The sequence below is a fragment of the Pagrus major genome, chromosome 5 (genome assembly GCF_040436345.1).
Source record: "Pagrus major chromosome 5, Pma_NU_1.0".
In the NCBI taxonomy this organism is placed as follows: Eukaryota; Metazoa; Chordata; class Actinopteri; order Spariformes; family Sparidae; genus Pagrus; species Pagrus major.
The window spans coordinates 824,838-847,729 of record NC_133219.1 but is presented as its reverse complement, the minus strand read 5'-3'; the positions used below and the strand labels follow the sequence as shown (position 1 = coordinate 847,729).

At 43.4% G+C, this 22,892-nt stretch overlaps 1 protein-coding gene across 4 annotated transcripts in view; it reads left to right on the top strand.

Moving 5' to 3' along the window:
* The window catches only part of LOC140996489 (tight junction protein 2-like), a 70,835-nt gene that overhangs the window by 9,387 nt on the left and 38,556 nt on the right, over positions 1-22,892 (top strand). For 3 of the 4 annotated variants that reach the window (XM_073466907.1, XM_073466905.1, XM_073466908.1), the window contains 3 exons: positions 15,301-15,364; positions 18,317-18,467; positions 18,979-19,087. In XM_073466907.1, the coding sequence (XP_073323008.1) occupies positions 15,301-15,364; positions 18,317-18,467; positions 18,979-19,087 (324 nt within the window). The remainder of the gene's footprint in view (positions 1-15,300; positions 15,365-18,316; positions 18,468-18,978; positions 19,088-22,892) is intronic. The other variant, XM_073466906.1, reaches the window with a different exon arrangement.

Genomic DNA, 22,892 nt, shown 5'->3' with positions numbered 1-22,892 from the left:
CTTGGAGCACTGGTTCTGAAATATCCCCTAACCAATACACATTTGCTCTGTTTGTAAGTTCATTTGAAAATGTATTCCCAAATCGTCAATGTACACCCCTTGTGGAGAGCACCAAATTTTCAATTTTAATTTACACAGTGCGTCCCTCCCGAGCAAATTTATCGGGGTTTAATCAGACACCAACACTGGCAGTGTGGTCGTACCACTTTTGGTTGATAGTTGAACTAGAGCCGTGATTGGAATTATTTGCATTTGTAGTAACCCTGTAACCCCTGTAACCCCCCCCCACCCCCCCACCCCCCCCCCACCCCCCCACCCCCCAGTGGATTGGCTGGGCCTACGTGTCTACGTTGAACAGGCTGACCTCCCGGACTTTGTCCTCCCCCATTGTTATTTGACCATGGGTTTGATGGGCAGTCTCTGCATGTGTGTCCAGGCTGTTCGCATCCCCAACAGATCACTGTGGAACCTCTCGACAACTGTCTTCCCCCTTGTCCTCGCCCCCGTGTCATTTGTGGTGGTCCTCTCGTCAAAGAGTACTGTGGCTTTTGATAGGTATTGACATTGGTCGGGGGGTTTTGGGGAGCGTAGGTGGAAGGAGCTGTAAGCACAGCAACAGGTGCTTCAACAGGCATTTTGTTGTCCATGACAGGAACTTAGATTTTTTCTTTGTTTTTGTTAGTCCAGTCAGTTAACTGCAATTGTATAACTTTTCTTTGAATGTCTCTTTCTTGTATTGCTAGTCTCTGCTCCTCCTTTCTGTATTTTTCAACTGCATGTGCAATGTCCCCGAGTGCCAGTATTTTACCCACTGTTTCTTCCTCAAATTGTTTTATCCATTTATTGGCCCCCTCATGTATGTCAGGTAGTCTAGAGATCAGCCCCTCAAGGTCAAGCGTCTGCCACGGTATGAAATGCCCTTGTGACCCCCTTATCAAGATTGGGTATTGGCCATCAGAGTCAGTGTCAGGGTATCTGGTCGGGACTCGCAGTGCATTTCGGTCTCTTAAACTTCTATTACTTCCTTCCCTTCCTGTGGCAACTGTAAGGCTGCCTCCTAACACTTCTCTGTCTTCTACTTGCTCTTCCCTTGTCTGCTGACCTGTCTGTTCATTAATTCTTACCCTACTCCTCACTGCTTGAGCCTGCTACTGTTCTGTATTTCTGTCTCTTTGACCAACTGAGGGAACTGTATAGGGGGTTGGGAGTCTTCATGATTTTCTTTTAACCTCTTTCTGAATGTAACCCCTTCAATTTTGAACAGTCTCATTATCTCAAATTCTCTTTCTCATTTTTGTTTTCTCTTCTTATTTCTGTCTTTTGGCTTGTAGTCTTTAATTCTGACCTCCATATCCTCACACACTCTTACATCAAATGTACCTCCCTCTGGCCAGCTTGGGTCCAACCTTTTTGTACTTTTTTGTAACCTATATTACTGCACCGCTGTAATTGGTTGTAAGCGTTATTATTGCAGTTTGAATACAGTTGTTTACTTATACTGGTTACACTTTACTAGCAACTTGGTAAATATTGTTTTTATGTATTCCTTATTTTCCCTTAATATTTCACCCGTTTCAGTCCTAATGTCAGCTGTCGGTTTTTAAAAAAAAAAACAGTGGCTTTCTGTAACTCACAATTATTATTTGGGAAGAAAAACAGATCACAGTGTTTACTTGAAAGTAAACCAGCTTTAAATGCATTTGCAACACACTTGGTTAAAATATTTGGAATATCAACTTATATGTAATTATCAAACACTTTTATCGATCACTGCATATAGGTATTCTTAAACACTTCAGACAACAACTATTATTCAACCGCTAATAAGACAGTATGCTGAGAACGTCTCGAAAATCACAACAAAGCCTTGCTATATTCAAAAGAGAAAAAAGGAAAAGCTCACTGAGCTCGAACACAGTCGACAGTGAGGAGGGAAGGGAGGGTGATTACTCGGGATGCACCGATCCGCTTTTTTCACCTCCGATACCGATACCGATATCTGAGGTTTAGTATCGGCCAATACCGATACAGAAAAACAGCGCGGAATTATGGTAACAAACTGTAAGGTTCATTGAGGGGAAAAGACTGGGATCATGAGACTTGACTTAAACATTTCTTTCCTATTTTTTTTAAAACAAATAAACAGATATAAATGTACTGAATTACTTATTTATTTAATAATTGTGCACCAGTAAAACAATCTTAATCATAAAAATATAGTGTGACTGGTTCAGTCAGTGCAATTAGGGATTCAAAATACAATGTAAAACAAAATAAATAATAAAATAATAAAGGAGCTGAAATTGAGAAAACAATAGCTTCACTAGCTTGGTTGGTAGACTTTCAAAATAAATAGCAATCAGCTCTTTATATAGTTTAGTGCAAATGGGAATTAAACATCCATTACAAAAGCATCTGAACAAAACAATAGCTTCTCTAGCTTGGTAAAAACTAAAAAAAAAAAAAAAATTAGAGGTAGTCCCAACTTGTAACTTGTAATAAATAATAAAGGAGCTGAAATTGAGAAAACAATAGCTTCACTAGCTTGGTTGGTAGACTTTCAAAATAAATAGCAATCAGCTCTTTATATAGTTTAGTGCAAATGGGAATTAAACATCCATTACAAAAGCATCTGAACAAAACAATAGCTTCTCTAGCTTGGTAAAAACTAAAAAAAAAAAAAAAATTAGAGGTAGTCCCAACTTGTAACTTGTAATAAATAATAAAGGAGCTGAAATTGAGAAAACAATAGCTTCACTAGCTTGGTTGGTAGACTTTCAAAATAAATAGCAATCAGCTCTTTATATAGTTTAGTGCAAATGGGAATTAAACATCCATTACAAAAGCATCAAAACAATAGCTTCTCTAGCTTGGTAAAAACTAAAAAAAAAGAGAGGTAGTCCCAACTTGACAAGTTTTTTCACCACTAAGGGGGCAGAAGGCCCTTGGATGAATGCCAATCCAGTAAGAGAACATTTCAAGATTTTGCTGTGTTGAGGCTTAAGTCACACACATAGTGACACTCAGTGTCAGTGACCTGCTCAAGCAGATTTCTCAAGCTTCTCAAGCTCAGGCTTAAGCATCACTGGCAGGTTCTTGCTTAGGAAAGCAAGCATTTCTGCTCTCTCGGCTGTGAGTCTGTTTCGCTTCTCGTCCATGATGGTGGAGACTGTGCTGAAAAGCCTTTCACTTTCAACGCTAGTGCAGGGTGCACAGAGGTATTTGAAGGCAGCAGCAGCAAGGCCAGGAAAGCGCTGGCGGTTGACTCCCCAGTATTTGTATGGGTCATCTGTGGTAGGAATTGTTTCCTCTGTAAAATAACCATGCAATTGTACAGCAGTACTAGAGCTACTTGCTGCACCAGGACCTTCTTCTCGCTCCCCCCGAATTTTGTCAAATTCTTTCATGAAGCCGCTGCTGCTGCTTCTGCTTCTGCTTGGAGTTACTGTTTCCACTCGGGGGGCCTTTCCTGGTGGCTCCAAAGCCATTGATGCTCCATCAGCAGTGGTGGTCCTCACATCTTCCTCCAGCTCCTTAGCCAGTGCATCTTTCCCACGCTTGGCAGAGTCTGCACTGGTGAAAAATCTGAAAAAATAAAACATGTTGGGTTCAGTTATAAATTCAGCAAACTAATACTTCTTGAAATGAAAAAAAAAGATCACATATGCAGTTATGCTTACTTTAAATTTCAAATATGTTATTACTGTATGTAACATCTATAATGTCTGTATAATATTTAATATTTCTATGTTATATGTTCTAGTAAAGTCAAATAATCTTTCTCACAGAGTGAAATAACTTACAAAAAGTTTACAGTCTCACCTGTCCTTGTATCTTGGGTCCAGCAGTGTGGAAAGTACATACAGAGGTTCGTCTTCCACGGTGCTAAAGCGCTTGTCAACAGCTTCTAAGAGTGTCCTTTTCATGGTTTTAATCCCAGAGTCAGCCTCGGTTTCCATAGAGAGGAGACGTTTCAGAACGGTGACACTTGGGACAACATCAGCAGTGGAGGATGTGGCTGAGCTCACCTTCCTTGTAAACTCCTCAAACGGTTCTAGACAGTTCATTGTTTTTTCAAGCAAGGCCCACTGGTTTGCCGTGAGTGTTGTGGGCAGGTCATGGTCAGCAGTATAAGCAGACAGTGCTCCCTTCTGTTTCACCAGACTCGCGATCATGAAGTAGGTGCTATTCCACCTGGTTTTGACGTCCTGCTGCAGGCATTTTGGTTGTAGGTTCAGCTCAAGCTGGATATCTTGCAGCCGTGAATAAGCTAGCGGGGAATGTTTGAAGTGTCCAACAATCTGTCTCCCACTTGCAACGGCATCACTCACAGAATGATGCCGCGCTGTGATAGAAGTCCCTCGATGACAACGAGATGCATTGTATGTGCAACGCAGCCTAAACTACGCACTTTCATGTTGTCCATCGCCTTTCGCATGTTGCTGGCGTTGTCCCTCAGAATGACATGGACTTTATTCAAAGGAATTTGTCACTTATCAAGCATTTCTTTTAGGGTAGCTGCAATCGCGTCACTGGTGTGTGACCCACGGAAGTTTTTTGCATTTAACATTGCACTGTGTGGCACGAAACTCTCATCCAGCCAGTGTGCTGTTAAACTCAAAAGTGACACGGGGAAACGAAGACAAATATTTTCGGCTTACCATGTCATACCGTGGCTCCAGGTGGCTAATTAGCAGCCGAAATCCCTTGTCTCCAACAACCGACAGCGGTTGCCCATCCATTACGATAAAGTTCAAAATCCTTTCGGTGATTTTGGTTGCCTGCACACCATTCATTGGAAATTTGTCTCCTCTTTCCTTCATTTCCTTTAAGGTTAGCTGCTTCATGCCGCCTTCTTTTTGTTTATTCTGTTCAACGAACTCCGTGTGCTCTCTCACGTGAAATTTTTGTAAGTGCTTTATGAGGTTTGTTGTATTATAACTAGACGTTTTAATACCGCCCCTCGGAACATTCACTTTACAGATGTTGCACGTAGCCGTGGAGCTTGTTGACTGAGGTAATGTGTAATAGCTCCAGATAGCTGATCCTTTCGCTCGCTCCATTTTGTAAACACTGTATGCTCCGCACGGCGTGTTGCTTGCATATGACGTCACTCACAGCGTACAGCATAGAATTACACTGAATAGATCGGCCGATATGGATCGGCCCATTGTCACTGATACCCGATCTAGAAATTTCTTCAATATCGGTACCGATACCGATACAAATATCGGATCGGTGCATCCCTAGTGATTACCACACCGGAGGTGCAGTAGAGTAGGGGGGGGGCTGGGATCCCTCTTACACAGACTCCAGGACACAGACAGGGGAGGAGCCACAACTCAAAACACACCTTCTCCTCACATTACTTCTCAACCACCAATGAGTTAGGAACTCGCTGTTAAACTACTACAACTCCTGCCCAGAGCTGTGTCTCTTTGGTTGTAACTGTAACTGACCGTCACTTGGATTCCTTATCTCAACAACACTTTAAACATGCATTTAGAAATTCTTAGCCTGCACGAATAGTATTCATAAGCCAAAAACAACACACACACGAACATAAATCATGTCCAATATCAATATATCTACTAGCACACACGTCTTTAAAACAGAACTATCAAATTTGTCTACTAACTTTCACAGGGTGTTGAACTACTGCAACATGCTTAACCACTTATTAACAGTCACACGAAGCTATTTAAACAGCAAAAACTCTCCACCATCTGACAGTTATATCAGCACACAACCACACAACATTGCGAATAGCACAATTCATTTGAGAATACATAAATCTTTCCAGCAGATTTTTCAACACACAGTCATGACACAAGCACTTGCACTATTTCTTTACTTTATGAAGCCCCATAAGAATGTTCGAACATTTATTATAGGTTTTACTGAAATTGTTTTGGCTGGTATTCTATTTTGTTAACAACTAACTTTTATTGTTGTTTATTTCGGTTCAGATTGTTCTTTTCTGCAGTTTGATCATCACATGCGTTTACTCTTACTTCTCCTTTAATTTGGCTCTTTAATTTACTTTTATTTTGGCTTATTTATCCAATATTTGCCGTCCATGGGCTTAAGGCTGTATTTTTATCTGCATCTCCCTGTCTTAAAATACCCCTTTTCTTTTACTCTGATTTGACTATATTTTGAAGTCTATGGACTCAATCTTTGCCATCCATGGACTGAAAGCTGTATTTTAATCTGCATCCATCTGCATCTCCTTGTCTTTTAAAATACCCTCTTTCTTTTAGCCTGATTTGTACCTATCCTTTATCTGGATTGTCTTTACCTTTGTAAAAAAACTCCTCTATTTTGGAAGCCCATGGACTCAAATTTCTACTCTAATCTGCATCTCCCTGTCTTAGAGTTTTTAATTTACTTTAATTATTTTCCAATATGCTCTCTCTTAGAGTATTTAAGACTTAATGATTTGTTCCCTCTTGGAATTTAAGTCTTTTTCTCTTGACACTACTTTTACAGCCCGTCAGCTCAAAGTTTTCAGCTTTCTTTTAAAGCTTTAACAAGAGACACTTCTCTGCTCCCTCTTGGAGCTATAGGAGATTCCTTAGTAAGAGTTTTTTATTTTTAATTGCTTCTCTCTGTTTTCGTCGCAATATTCTCACATTTAGCTTTTCTGACTCTGATTGTAGCTGTTTGGACCCCGGAGTCAAATTTGCTAAAACACACAAAGAGACTCCCCCCCCCCCCCCCCCCCCTCTTTTCCTTTTGCTCAGGAGCTCGCGTCTCCCCGTGAGGGGGAGAGAACCGTTTGTGTGAGTGAGCCCAACTCAACAAACCCTCTCTGATTTATACTTTAATAACAACAATATACAGCTCCGTTTTTGAAGAAATTTGTGGAAGCTTACTTACTGCTCTTAGACATGGGTGAGATTGCAATTTTTGAAAATATGCGAGAAATATCTCACCTTTTTGTGGCCACTTTGCAATGTCGCCCAGCCCAAGATGCAGGTTCGTAGAGCTGTCCTTTTCTGCCAAGACCTGTTTTCGTGATGCCAATTATGTTGTAGAGAATGTGTATGTAACCCAGCCCGTGTGAGATTGCACCTCTCTACACCCGGAGACTCTGCGTTGTGTTGATGTTGGTATTGCTGGGTGCAATATGAGGGACGAGTCGGACACATGGATGGTCAAGATCGTGGCTGAGACCTGGCGGTTTATTGAGTGTCGTGGGGGCGGCTTCACCTTACAAACCTTACAAACCATAAACAAACACTCAGTCAGTTAAGTCATATAAAAATAATTGTACAGTATTCAAAATAAAGCGCTGTACCTTCACAGCTACTAAACCCCTTAAGACAAGGTTTCAGCTCAAAACACAGAGCATAAGAGAAAACCCACAGGTAGATAAATAGCAGACAGTATCCGCGGAGCTAGCACACATACAACTAAAAAGCTAGCCATAATCACGGCCGACATACTCGTATAAAAACCAGGTTACAAATCCTAAAACTTCATCAGATGGTCAACCAACATCTCAATAACCACATCATTTAAGTAGAACAGCGTACTGACTGTTTATGGTCAAGATATTTGACTACGATGTGGAGAACTATCTATAGTGCTTACTTTACAAACCATAAACAAACACTGAGCCAAAATGGTGGCCACGCAGAGCAAATAACTGAAACCACGGTGTCCGGTAAAGGACAAACAGCAACAATCGCGTAACACCTGAGGGCATAAAAAATATAACAGCGCCATCTATCGACCAAAATAGGCAACAGCCTTACATCCACTCCTTCTTTAATTGATGGCGTCCCAGTCATCATACCAAATGAAATAAAACAAGGACCACCCACTAAACACAAACAAAGAGAACAGTCACAAAAAAAATCATGTGAAGAATGAATGACAGTGTGGCGTGTAGTGATGTATGATGAAAACATGTGCATGTACCCCCTATTAAGGTGGGTGCTCTTGCTGTGTTAAGCTACATGAGTCCTGCTGCTCTTCTCGCTTAGGCCCTCTGCCACAACTTCCATCCTCTTTCCACCTTCTGCCGATCCTCCTCTGATTCCACGGCTCGTGACTCATAGGACAGTTTCTTGGGGGGACGTCGATTTCTCGGCGAGTTCCTCCTAGGAACACTGGGACTGGGAGGCAGGTTGGTGCCCCTGGCTGTTACATGTTCCTCACCTCCTTCACTCACTTGTTCTGCCTCCACATCCACTTCCTTCATTCCTGTGCGTTTAAACTGTTCATCTGTTGTCTCAGGTAAACTTCTCCACATTTTCCTCCATGTTGTCCACCTCCAAGTCCTCCACTGTGTCTGACTCATCTCCATGTATTATCACTTCACCGGCCTGCTCCCCCATGTCCTCTGTATCCTCCATCCCCATGTCCTCCTCTGTGTCTGGCTCACCCTCCCCTCTTGTCACCTCACCAGCCTGCTCTACTGGAAGAAACATACACTGTGTAAGAAGATTGCGGTGGACCACCCTCTCTACGTCACCATGTTCTGATCGCACCACATACACAGGTATGCTGGGCTGCTTCTTCACCACAATGTATGGCCGGGGCTCCCACTTGTCTCCCAGTTTCTGCCGCCCCTCCACATGACACACTTTAACCAGAACTCTGTCACCTGGGTTGAAGACTTGACTCTTTGCTCTCTGATCATATTATTTTTTTCTGTTGTCCCTTGGCTTGGTGAGAGGTCTGATTAGCCTGGGCATAGGCCTGTGACAGACAGTCATGCAGAGTCTGGACATACTCACTATATTCACATGGCTCATTAGTGGTCTGGAGCCCAAAGATCAGGTCAACAGGGAGCTTAGGATGCCTGCCAAACATCAGGAAGTATGGCGTATATCCCGTAGAATCGTGGCGTGTGCAATTGTAGGCGTGCGTCATTGCATCCACATACTACAGATGAGGCTCCAGTGTCCCAAGTATGTTCATGAGGGTGCGGTTAAACCTTTCAGTGGTTCCGTTGCCCTGGGGGTGATAGGGGGTTGTGTGGGTCTTAGTGATGCCAGTGCACTTACACAGCTCCTTCACAACAGCACTTTCAAAATTGCGCCCCTGGTCTGCATACAATTTCGCAGGGAAACCAAACCGACAGAAGAAGTTTCTCCACAGCACTCTGGCCACAGTGTTGGCCTTTTGGTCTTTAGTGGGGTAGGCCTGCGCATAGCGTGAGAAGTGGTCAGTGACAATGAGGACATTTTCTATTCCGCCCTTCGACCTTTCCAGAGTCAGAAAGTCCACACATACGAGCTCCATGGGAGCACTGCTGTGAATGCTGACCAGGGGAGCCCTGACACCTGCAGTTGGGGTCTTTCTGAGGCAGCACCGTGGCCAGTGAAATCTCTCTCTTATCATCTGCACGGTCCTCTCAAAACCTAAGTGCCCCAAGTCATCATGAAGAGCCGTCTTGACCGATTCACGCAGCTTCTCTGGCAGTACTAGCTGCTCCACTACTCCCCTTTGGCAGTCTTGGATGCGGCGGTACATGATACCATCTCTTATTACTAACCTCCTCCACTCCTTTAAGAGAAGGCACACCTGCCCACCACCACTGATCCTCTTGCTGCGGCTTGGTTTCTGGTTCAGACTCCTATAATGCAGGACAGGGCCGATAACAGGATCTTCCTTCTGCCCTGCACAGATCTCCTGTTTTGTCATGGCAGGCAGTGACTCCATCCCTACGTCTCTGAAGGGCTCATTATGCCCAGGGAGTTGAGAATGGGCTGTCTCTGAGGCAGATGTGTTCTGGCTTGTGGGGTTTACTGGGTCCTGTGTGTGCTGTCCCACGCCATGCCTGGGCCCATTGAACCTCACCTGCTGGGGGCATGTGTGTAGGATCTCGGTGACCTCCTGGTTGGACATATGGGAGAGGGCATCCGTGTTGGCGTTGCTCTGGCCCCTCCTATACTGGACGTCGAAGTCAAAGGCAGCTAGCCGAGACACCCACCGCTGGCCCCAAGCCGTGCTCCTGAAGCCGATTGAACACCAGCTGCAGTCTCTCCAGATGCTCATCAAAGGTTTTAGAGAATATGATGAGGTCATCAAGATAAATCAAGAGGTGAGTGAAGTTCAGATCTCCAAAGCAGCAGGTCATGAGTCTTTGAAAGGTGAAGGGGGCATTCTGCAGTCCAAAGGGCATTCAGTTGGCCTCAAACAGCCCCATTGGGGAGCTGAATGCTGTCTTGTGTTTGTCATGCTCTGACACCTCCACCTGCCAATAACCTGATGTGAGGTCAAGTGTAGAGAAGAACTTTGCCTGCCCCAGAGCTTCCAGGGCCTCCTCTATTCTGGGCAGGTGGAAGGCATCTCTTGTGCTGTAGGAGTTGAGCTTTCAGTAGTCAATACATAACCATAGTGAGCCGTCCTTCGCAACCTGGACCTGAGCGTAGGTCTTCTTGGATTTGTTCAGTGACTGGAACTTTTTTGTTTCCTTTGCCAGAGTTCTGAGCTCATCTTGTAGCTCCCGGAAGCTCAGAAGCCGGGGTTTCATTGGAGCAATCCTCATGTACACCTCTTCATCATTTAGTCCTCTTAAGAACTGCCGGGTGAGTTTACAGTCATGGTCAGGGAAAGGCCTGCCACCTCTTTGGGTTTCTTCTACAGCTCGCAATGTTGCCTCCAGTGTTATAGCATAAGAGCAGGCAGGCTCCCCTGGCCTCTGCCACGGTCACAGAAGTCGGCTAGCGGGTCCAAGGAGCCCTGTGTGTCACCATACTCCGCCCTCAGCTCCACAAATGCCTTTTCAGGGGTTTGGTCATGGTGAGGCAGATTCAGGATCAGCTTTCTGGCCTCACCACTCAGGTGACGCACCACCGTGGAGAAGCGAAGGTGAAGGGGGAGCTCTATTGCCTCCAGCAGATATTGCATGTTGCGAATCCAGTCCTCCACAAGCAACTTGCTATCAGCATTACCAGTGAAGACTTAGACATTCTTCACCTGATGAGTCTGCAGGAAACCGCCATAGGCTGCTGGTGGGAGGCTTGGGGTGGCAGTGGCTCTGACAGGGGCATTTAGTGGTGCATGCATGTGCTGGATGGAGGATGGAGGCAGGAGGGTGGGTTGGGGGACTGTATCAGGATACATGCTGACTTGAGGGACTGAAGCAGGGGGCTGTAGATGTACTGGGGCTTGGGTGTGGGAAGAAGGTGTGTAGTCAAAAGCTGCATGGGTGACATTCAGAGAGGTGGGTGCAGCTGCAGTGGGGCCCCATGCACTGGTGGCAGATGAGTGCAGGGGAACCTGAGAGTGATGGGCAGCGGCTTGTGACATGTGCAACTGGGGGATTTGTCCATACTCTGTGCCTTGGGGGGTCTGCTCAGCTGTAGAGGGGTTCCTCATGAAGGTCATTGTGTGTGGTGTTGGAAAACTTGACATGCAGGCTTTTGGCGCAGGTGAGGGATCAGCATAGCTGGTGGGGATCTGGGGGCTAGTCTGATAAACCTGTATTGGGTAAGGGGAGATACCTGGCTGGTTCATGGTGGGCTGCTGTACGACTTGTGTCTCTGGGAAGTTGGGACATGGGAGACTTTGAGGTGGCAGGGTGGCCGTGGGCCTGTGCACGCTGGTCTGGGGCAGGAGGGCAGAGGCGATGGTGGTCTGCAAAGTCGGCTGAAACACTGGAGGAGTTGCACTTGGGGTTACAAGGGCTGGTAATGTGGACACTTGAGTTGGAGCTGCACGGGCATCGGTATAGGGTGTCAGCACTGGGGGTGCCGGGGTGAGCTGTGCGCCCAGTCCTGAGTCCGTGGGCTGCCGGACTGGAGTGTGGTACTGCAGCTGCTGACTAGGGGACCTGGAGAACTGGGTGGTTAGCTTTGACCTCAAAGATGACTTGGTTGCTGGTGCCAGCTCCTTCACTGGAGAGGTGAGTATGCGTCCTCCTTGAAGAGTCATAGCTGTGGCTTTTTATAGGCCCGGGGGTAGGTGGAGGGCCTGATGTTGCTGCAGGGCGACCCTGCTTCAGTGGAGAGTCTGCGTAGTCACTCATCATCTTCAATGTTCTCTATCTCAGATTTAAGCAGCAAAATAAAATGTATATGTGTGTGTGTGTGTGAATTACTTGTTATATACTTAGTTGTGAGTGAGTATAACTGTGTTTGAATGTAATAACCAAAATAAAATGTGTGGCACAATCATCACTTGATACCCCAAAAACTCACATTACACTTAAATTTAACTCAAAACGTCATTACACAACTCTATATTCAGCACAGAGAATATGAATGAGATAAACCAGCAACACTTGCTTAATATTAATCCTAGATTATCCTTATGGAAATGTTCCACACAGAATATACTCATTTACCATTCAAGTAGCTTTAATTTTTTTTTCTTCTTCTTCTTTTCTTTTCTTTAGAATATCAAGACCTCAAATGAATAACACAACACAATAAGATGCACTTCAACTTTCAAAGGATATGTTGGAGAGGATGAAAATCCTGGCAATGCATCTTCACTCTAATAGCTCAGTTCGTCACACGACACACTTGGATAATAACAGTTCAATACAGCTGCGTAGTGGAGGTTGCTGCCGAGTCTGGCAGCCGACAGCTTCACTTCCGCTTCGGTCTCGAAGCGCCACGATCTGGGTCACGGCACCAAAGATGTAACCCAGCCCGTGTGAGATTGCGCCTCTCTACACCCGGAGACTCTGCATTGTGTTGATGTTGGTATTGCTGGGTGCAATATGAGGGACGAGTCGGACACATGGATGGTCAAGATCGTGGCTGAGACCTGGCGGTTTATTGAGTGTCGATGGTGGCGGCTTCACCTTACAAACCTTACAAACCATAAACAAACACTCAGTCAGTTAAGTCATATAAAAGTAATTGTACAGTATTCAAAATAAAGCGCTGTACCTTCACAGCTACTAAACCCCTTAAGACAAGGTTTCAGCTCAAAACACAGAGCATAAGAGAAAACCCACAGGTAGATAAATAGCAGACAGTATCCGCGGAGCTAGCACACATACAACTAAAAAGCTAGCCATAATCACGGCCGACATACTCGTATAAAAACCAGGTTACAAATCCTAAAACTTCATCAGATGGTCAACCAACATCTCAATAACCACATCATTTAAGTAGAACAGCGTACTGACTGTTTATGGTCAAGATATTTGACTACGATGTAGAGAACTATCTATAGTGCTTTCCTTACAAACCATAAACAACCACTCAGCCAAAATGGCGGCCACGCAGAGCAAATAACTGAAACCACGGTGTCCGGTAAAGGACAAACAGCAACAATCGCGTAACACCTGAGGGCATAAATAATATAAAAGCGCCATCTATCGACCAAAATAGGCAACTGCCTTACATATACAACAATAGTATCTGTTGAAGCCGAAACGCTCAGAAAGACGACACAGAGGCAAGGTTTGTAGAAAGTGGGTTCTGTTTATTCCTGGACTGACCAGACATTTATGTGCCTCGAAATCTGCTTGCACAATCACACTTGCATAGTGATGACCTAGACCATTATCAAAATGTCATGATGACCCTTGTCTCATTGTTCCATATCTTTCCTAGTATTTCATGTACTTTCCAAGAACTCCTGAATCTTGTGTGAGAGAGTGCGTGTATGCTCGTGCATGTGTGTGTGTGTTTATCCTGGTTGACTTGGCCCTACGTGTTGATTTGGAGTGTCCATGCGGTTATGTGTGTGTGTTCTCATCAAGTGTGATGTCAGTCGTATTTCCCAATCTATTGTTTATCTCAGACCCCAAAGCAGAATAACACATTCATTCAATGGTCAATACTGGTCATCTAGTCAGGCCAGAATTCTCAATAGAAGACATTGTTGTTTTACATTGTTTTTTTTTTAAGTAAAAAAAAAACTATATAAAATGCCTTCATACGTAATTCAAGTCTCCAGAAGCCCCAAGATACCAAATGTATTTGAAGAGACTGTATTTACACCCTTTAAAGCTCATATCTTCATTGTAGCTGCTAAGCTTAAAGCACCCTGTCTGAAGTGAATGCATAAGCTTGACTGCCTGTTGAGGGCGTAAATAACGTCTTTTCGAATCATTTTAGGATCTAAGGGCTTTGGGAGACTTGAATTAAGCCAAACCAGCCCTACGGAGCAATTTTATGGTTGTTGTTTTTTTCTGTTTTTTGGGCGTTTTTTTTTTTTACATTTTTTAAGTCACCAGCTACTTCAGCTGTTAAGAAGAATGCTCCATTCTGGAGCTTTGCTTAGCTCTCAGTAAAAAGTGAAAAACAAAAGACACCATGCATACAGGCCTGTTGGCCGCATGGCCAAGCAGGGGGCCTACACCATGGAGAGCCCAAAAGGGTGGTGAGCCAGGACAAGAACCAGAACGGACAAGAGAATGAGCCAAAAAAGCCCTAAATAGCCCAGAAGAGAAGCGCGGACAACATGTTTTATAGTCTAGGTACATGTTTTGGAAGAAAGAGGAACTTTGGCACTCTTTTACTGATTACTAATTAATTCCTTTGTGAGAACTAGCCTTTGCTTAAATAGGAGTAATTTGATTGATTTGACTAAATAATATTTTAATTATATGCGCTGGCAAATTAGAAAGCTCACTCTTAGTAACATAACAAATAAACATGTTCTTATCTGTAACCTAGTATTATATAACAGACACATCTAAAATAATAAATGATAATAGAACTCAAATCATAAGTAAATCATACTGGCTAACCTCAAATACACTCATTTTGTACTGGCATTTCCTTGTATCATTGTGTTAGTAACTCTTAAAATTATTTTTTAAAAATTGTATAGCAGGTTGGTGTCCTGTAAATTAGCAGATTTTGAAGCAGAGTTAGCGTTTCATAATATTAAAATGATTACATGTTCTGAAACACAAGATATATATATGTGCACATTTATGTAGATAGGTAGTGACCATTTCAGACACTTAGGGTGAGGAAAGTAGAGGAGCAGGGTGAACACACAGGAATGTTGGTCACCCCATAATTTACAGCCCTAATGGTTCATCTATGTGGATGTGATCTCTGTCTGAAGAGCAAACAAAGCCTTTATTCTCCCAAAGTTGGTGGGATAAGGCAGATTTCTCAGGTCTGTTCCTTGTCTTTCTTGACATCTTTCCTGCTTAAGGTCAGAGGTCATTGGGTCTGTGTGTGTCTCTGTGCAGGCAGAGAGCCTTACGATTAAAGCATCACAACGTTAGTGAAATAATTTAGTTTATTTGTTTATTCCTGTGTTCGGTCTACTACACGTCATTATACATTTATTTACAACCTGAAATGTTGTTGGCAGTTGTAAACATGATGTTAACAACACTCTTCGTGATTTTATCTACAGCAGCTGTAACAGCCACGCCCAAGATTCTCCTCCGACCAAGTCCAGAAGATGAAAAAATATACGGGCAAGTTTTTTTTTCTCTCGTCACAGTTCCATATACTTCAAACTTTTTACTGTGTTACTTTTCATTCCTTTCATATTTCATTCATAATTTCATGAAAACATATTCATATGAGAACATAATGTACACAAGTCCTTCAATGAATTAATGCCTTCACATCCCAGCATACATAAATCCACCCCTACCCACATTCATTGTATGAACTTGGTTGATTAAATTGCAGCACAGACTTGAACCTGATAGTCCTCACATTGCAGTGAGTCTGCCTATTTTTGTGATGCTCTCTGAAACACACAGGAATAGAAAGGTCATTTCACTAAGAATGTACAGTATGCTGCATGTCTCTGTGCATTGAATGCATTTGAGTTTAATGACATTATGGCTTGAGCCTGACCCTCGATATTTAGTGCTGCAATCACTGCCTTCAGCTTGAATCACTACTGCATGGTAAGAATGCAATTAAAACATGAAGTTGATTTCAGCTCCCGGTTGACATAATGACATGACACATAAAGACCTCCTACAAAAGTCAATGGCAGCATGTAATATTATCATTTCCACCGCATACCTTTCCAGAGTGTAGAAGGTCAAATCATTACTGTGCAGCTGTGTTCACCCTGCTCTGTGTCCCACTTTTGTACCAGGCACCAGCTGTACAGCGTAATTGCTAATTGCCCCCCGAAGCAGTGCCCATAACGCAGCCATTCCCCTTGTAGAATGCACCACAATCCTTGAAGGGGGATCCATTCCCACATACACATAAGCGAGGGCGATTAGATCCACTAACAAATGGGCCAGACACTACTTTAAATTAGGCCTACCCAATGTGGATACTCCATTTGACGCAAACAGCCTGTCTGAAGTGCGGAAGGACTTTGTGCAGTCAACATAGAGCCTGAGGGCCCTCACAGGACCCAAGCTGTGAAGTGTCTCAGCCTCTGTAGAAAGATGTGGCTGGGAATAGAAGACCTCCAGGACCAGAGGCCTGGAGACAAAATTCCTGGCTGAAAAACAGGGGTTAGGTAGAAGGCAGACCATTCTGTCTCCTTCCACAAACCTGAGACATGCAGCATCCACAAAGAGAGCGACCCAACTCACACCCTCGCTTGGCTTATGCAATAGTGAATAGGAAAACAGTCTCCCAACAAAGAAGCCGAAGGTCAAGACTGGACAGCCGCTCAAAAGTGGGCAGACAAAGGGCTCTGAGAACCACCCAGAGATCACAGGAGGGCAGCAGAGGCTTTTGGAATGGACAAGTCCTTCTCATTCCTCTTAAAAATTGTGCAGCCAGGGAATGTGCTCCTAGAGACAAGCCACCACACTTCTCATAAACAGCAGAGTCTGCTGCAAGGTAACCCCTGAGAGTTGATACTGCCCAACCCAGGGAAAAGAGGTGCAAGAATTACCGAGATGTGGCAAGCCAAGGGATCCTCCCCCTTAGCACGACACCAGTTGCTAAACACCCTCCACTTGACACTGTACTGCAGCTGACTGGAGGGGGCCCACGAGGCCTGCAAGGTGTCCATCACCTCCCTGTCTAGGCCAAGTGAGTACAAATGCTGCCGTTCAAGGGCCATACATGAAGCCACAGGGTCTGGGGCTCCTGGTGCCAAATCGTGCCCTGCAAGTACCATCTGACTGGAAGCCACCATGAGTGGCACTCCAGCATCTCGTGGACCTCTGCCATCCACGGTATCTGTGGCCAATTTGGTGCCACCAAGAGTACCCTGGCACACAGTAGCCTCACCTTCCTGAGTAAAACCAGCAGGAGAGGAAGTGGAGGGAATGCATACAGTCTTATATGAGGCCATCAAAGGCTCAGGGCGTCTGTCCTCAAATGGGCCACGCATTGATCTCCACTGAGGACAGTGACTGTTCTCTGCTGTCACGAAAAGGTCTACCTCCACCTGGCCGAAGCAAAACCATATCTGGCCCACAAGTCAAGTGGGCTGTCATGGTGGCCAAGTCCAGAATGAGCCCCAAATACTCGACTGACCTGGCTGGGACCACGTGGCACTTTTCTGCATTTTGATAAGTGTGGCCAAGTGTGGCCAAGTGTGCCAGCAAAGCACCCAAGCTGCCCTGTGCCAGGCCAGCCAGCAGTGCACAGGTCGGGCCCACCTTTGTCACGCCATCAAGGCCGTGCTCTGCAGCACCATGCAGGATGCTGAGTGCAGAGCAGGGTGCAGTAGCCTCCCTGAGCCCAAGACTTTTGCAGATGTCTGACATAAGCCTGGTTCACCAGCAGAGGGGCCTGCCACTGGATGCCACTCATCACTCCCCTGCTCCATACTCTCTGCACATCAGAGAAAACACAATGTGTCTCTCACCAAACAATCTGGAGAGTAAAATAAGAGAAACACATACAGCAATTTAACAGTAAATACAAACATGCAAATGATGCAAGTTGTTAAAATTCAAGCAGCACAGTCTATATGTGGACAGCATTGCTGTGTCAGAATCATTGAAGATAAAAAGAAGAGAAAAAGGCAAACCTTAGAATCAATTGTCGACATGGGTGCAATAACACTCCAGATTCATTGGTGGTGACAGCGCACTGAATTGCGGGTGCCCAACACCTTCCGCCGAAGAAGACGACTGTCAGTCAACAGCAAAAACAGCTGAGCAGAAGCTGCACTCCGGTACTACGGAGCAACAACCAAAACAACATTAAAACATTTGGTTAATTTTATACAATAAAAATGCTCTATGTTTTTAGTTAATGTTTTCTGGTGCAGTTTTATCGCCAAGTCTGTATGCTGTAGCTCAAAAAAGTAGGCTCGGGCAACAACAAGAACAAGACTAGGTAAACTTTATCTACATAGAACTTTCCCAACAGATAGCAAACCCAATAGAAACCCATAGTCCACCACTTTCTAATCCTTTGGTTGGGAACACCAACCTTTTTGTTTGTTGTTGTGTTGTTAATCGCAGCATGTATTTCCCATCCTGCAGGCCGAACACGGTGATGGTGAATTTCCAAAAGGGAGACAGTGTCGGGCTGAGGCTGGCAGGAGGAAATGATGTTGGCATCTTCATCGCGAGTGTTCAAGAGGGCAGTCCTGCTGAAGAGGAGGGCCTGCGTGTAGGAGACCAAATCCTAAAGGTAGCCAAGTCTGATAATTTGCTATCCCTTTTTGACATACACACAATTGAAAACATATATTAAGCGTTTTACCTCATAATTCTATAGATTTCTGTAAACGCATGGTTATTCTGAAATGGATGCCAGCAAATTTTTTCGAACAAGTTGGGACCGGAGCAACAAAAACTAAGAAATTTGTGGAATGAGCCAAAAACACCTGTAAAGGTAAACAGGTTCATTGGTAACAGGTGATAGGTGACAGGTGGTATCATGATTGGGTGTGAAAGCGGTTTCCTGGAAAGGCTGAATCATCTAGAAGCAAAGGTGTGGGTGAGGTTCACCACAAACAAATTATTGTATAAAGGATTTTACTACATGGGCTCAGGAACCATTCGTAAAACTGTGGTTGCTAAACAGTTCATTTGTAAATTGTTTTGCATGTTTTTATTCCCAACATTCTTAAAATGTGGGATGTATATTATCTTCATAGCAAACAGTCATAATTATTATACTCTTTCTTTGTGTCCTGCAGGTGAACAATGTTGATTTTCAAGGTGTAGTGAGGGAGGAAGCAGTACTCTTCCTGTTGGAGATTCCTAAAGGGGAAGTGGTCACTATCCTGGCCCAGAGCAAACCTAACGGTAACAAATTTCCTCCAGAGACACCAAACACACAGACGTATAATCAGAGTTACATTTCTCATTTTAATAAAACATTTCTCAAAAACACTAACTAACTTTTTTACTACAAAAGGAACAGTGTGACATTCAGTACCATCAATTGGCCAAATTTCCCATTTTGCTACATTTTTTACAGTCTTTAAATCAGATTATCATAAGATTTAATAATAACTTTCATGTTCCTCAAAGGATGAGCCCTTCTTATTTTCTGTCCTCTATAAACTTTCTCTTTCCACCTCTTCAGACCAAAATGTTCCTCAGATATCTCATAATTTAAGTGATTATATGGATTGCCATAAAGTTGACTGGACATATTTATGCTCCCAGTCTTTTTGTGTTGAGTTGTATTGACCAATCACTTTTGATGCAGGGAAACAGTCCATGTGGAGAGCAAAAAAGGCATAACGTATTGGCCAAAATGTAATCTCAGAACCCATTGGTTATCGTCTGATGATGATTTAGCTTTTTATTAGCTTTTTTAGTATACATCTGCATTCATAGATGCAGGGCAGGGTATTCCAGAAGTCCCTCTCCCCAGCTATGCTTTGCAGCTCCTCCTGGAGGATCCCGAGGCGTTGTTTTCATTATCCGAATATCCGATAGCTTCACTGGGAGCTTTGAAACATTTGCAGTCGCCAGACAATGGCTGATGGATTTTGAGATTGGGCATTGACTAATGCCCCGTTCAGACCAAATGCAATGAAAATATTCACATCACATTACTCACTCAAGTTTGATCGTGGAATTATTATATTTTCAATCACATCTACTCGCATGACACAATAAAAATAACCAGGGATGTGCAGCACATCGGTATGAACCCAAAACAAAGAGATTTCTCTGCCATCTGACTGCAATAAATCAATCAAAAGGACGCCGAAATAACAAAATCATAATGCAACCTTGTAAAAAGCCTGAATTCATGCTTCATCAGGTTCACTTGAGCCTGGAGCGGTGATGGAATGTGCCCTAACGAGCTAGTTAGAATGAAGTGTTAATCAAAGTCATTTCAATTCAAAATATGTGGAAACTTAGTATATCAAAGTACTTTACTACAATAATGTGCCAGCTGTCACAGTCACAGGTCAAAATCATAGTCTCTCTCTCACCCCATCTACTCCTAATGTCTCCATTTAATGAGGGAGGTACCAGCCTGGTCCCCCACGGCTTCGGCTTGTAGACCAGAACAGGCAAGTTTTGGTTCAAGCAACTGTGACATTCATGGTCATGTGCACACCGACAGATCCACTCAAGAACACATCAGGTGAGAGAGAGCAACACAAACTGTGTTATGTATAATGAGCACGTTGACCCCTTGAGCTTGTGGCTCTGAAGAAAAAAAAAGCTCTGGTCTTTTTATTGAAAAGATCTATTTATAAGCAAAACACTTCAGAAAATGAAGGATAGCGCTGACCTGACATGAGGCTGTATGACTCTTCACTGTCCAGCACTGTGAAGAGGACATTTAAGGCTGTCAAAAACAGTTGGCAGGTCCTCATATTAAATGCTAGTTGTTTAAATTAAAAAGGTAAGGTTTGGGCTGATGGATGGTGCCATCATCCATTGTCAATGGCTGACAGTCATCAACTTCTGAGCTTTGTACCATCATGATTTAAAAGCCCACCCACCCTAGAGTAGGGTGTCCCCTCAGAGTTACAGGAGTTGTTGCTCTGTGTGACATGTGGGGGGGATGATGAAAGAAGTTTGTTGCTGCCTAATGCACTGATGTTTCATCTCCGCATCGTGCTTATTATTTTCTTATTAAACCTGCCCAGTTCAGCACATCCTCATACCTACATAACTGAACGCGTCGCCCAATTCAACAGACCATTGCAGAACAACAGCAACACTGGTACTGGACCTTCCTCATGCAGTCACACTTTGGTTAGGTTTAGGAAAACAATGTTATTTGGTTTAAAATTTTCATCAATCAAAATGTTACTTCTGTAACTTCTGTTACAAATGTACCTGTGTTACCCCTATGACCTGTCACCTGGCACCTTTGTAGAACATAGATGACACGGTGCACATATAATACAGACAGAATATATGAGTGAAAAAAGAAATAAATAGAGTTCCACAGTTAAGGAACCAATGCCTTTTTCATCAGTTTTGATCAGAGGACCCCAGACTAGTTTTCTAATGTAGACTGGTTCCTGATATTAGATTTTGCAATGTTTTGAAGGTTAATGAGGTATACAATTGTCAATGTAAATGTCAAATTAGGAAGCGTTTACAGGAGCCTGGAGTGGGCTGTAGTGTGTTTACATGCAACAATCAAACAATATGTACATTTTGTTTTGATTGTGCAAATAAGACTCTAAATGTGAGCATGTAAGTTCATTCTTGACTTTAGACAATAGTGCATGTAACAAAATAATCTAAACTGGAAGATCACATGTTAGTTCTTTTGTGTTGATGAAGGTTCTCAGTCATCCAGGTCATAGTAATTCTAAATTCTGTATCGTAGGCAACTGGACTTGTTTCAGTTTCTTGAAGACGTTTCACCTCTCATCCAAGAAGGTTCGAACTAACTGGAGGGGAGTTCATGTGTGCCTCATGTGTGCCTTCATGTGTGCCTTCATGGCTAGGTCACCTAGCTAGGTCACCTAGCCCTAGCAACCCACATGAAGGCTGGTTGGGTCAATGACCCACAAGTAGCCCTAAAGACTCTGAAACTCAGAGCTCACACGTGTCGTTAAAGATTCTGTAAGGACACTCCCACACAGAGTTTAAAAACCAGTCTACTCCTCTCCAGTTAGTTAGAACTGAAGAAACCTCTTGAATGAGAGGTGAAACGTCTTCAAGAAACTGAAACAACTGTGTCCAGTTGATTATGACACAGCATTTAGAAGTAGTTATTCTGTGCTTTCATCTGCACCTTGTGATATTTAGTGTGAATGTGGAACAAGAGTGGAACTTTGGTCACATCATATACAAGTAAATGATATATTGGGGGAGGTGGTTATGGTAATGAAGTAACATGTAATCCAAGGCAGCAGTTATGTGGAGGTGCTGCATTATCAATGAAAACAAATGCAGTATAAATCACAAGTTTGTATTTGTAAAGGTATTTGTAGCGGATCTCCCGTTAACTCTGACATCAAGTTTAAATCTACATGATACAGCCATAGCAAGTTCCAGTCACTGATGAAGACCGTAAGATGCAGCTGAAAACCTTGAAAAAGCTGGTAAGGGGGTCTTAAGTTGGAAGTTGTTGTTTTCTTTTTTTTGCATCACATAATACTGAAATACTCATTACAGCCCACAGTATGAGAGAGTTGGACAGTATCAACAACATATTGACAGTTACCAACTCTTGGAACTCTGGTGCTACAGATCAGGAAAGTGCTCAGTCAATGAGATTTAAGATATCTTTTGCAAAAGTTACATTTTAGGTCAGGAGGTCCCAAAATAATTAAAATTCATCCTCTGGGCATCATGAATATTCATACCAAATTAAATGCTAATGTGCCCTGCAGTTATATTAATTCCCATCTTTAACCCCACCTCTCGTGGGAAAGATTCTACATAAATGCATGCTTACATGCTCACAGACAAGTTGAGTCGTGCTGTTGTCTTTATTGTTGTACAACCACCATTGGATGAAAATATGTCCACATATATCAGGCAGGAAATTTTTATTGTGTTAAACTTTTACTCCCTTTATGTTTAGTCACGTTCATTGTCTTTCTTTGTCAACGTCTTTTCTTTATTTCTTTTTATCTCAGACTCTCTCCCAGAGGTTATAGAAACATGAGACCAA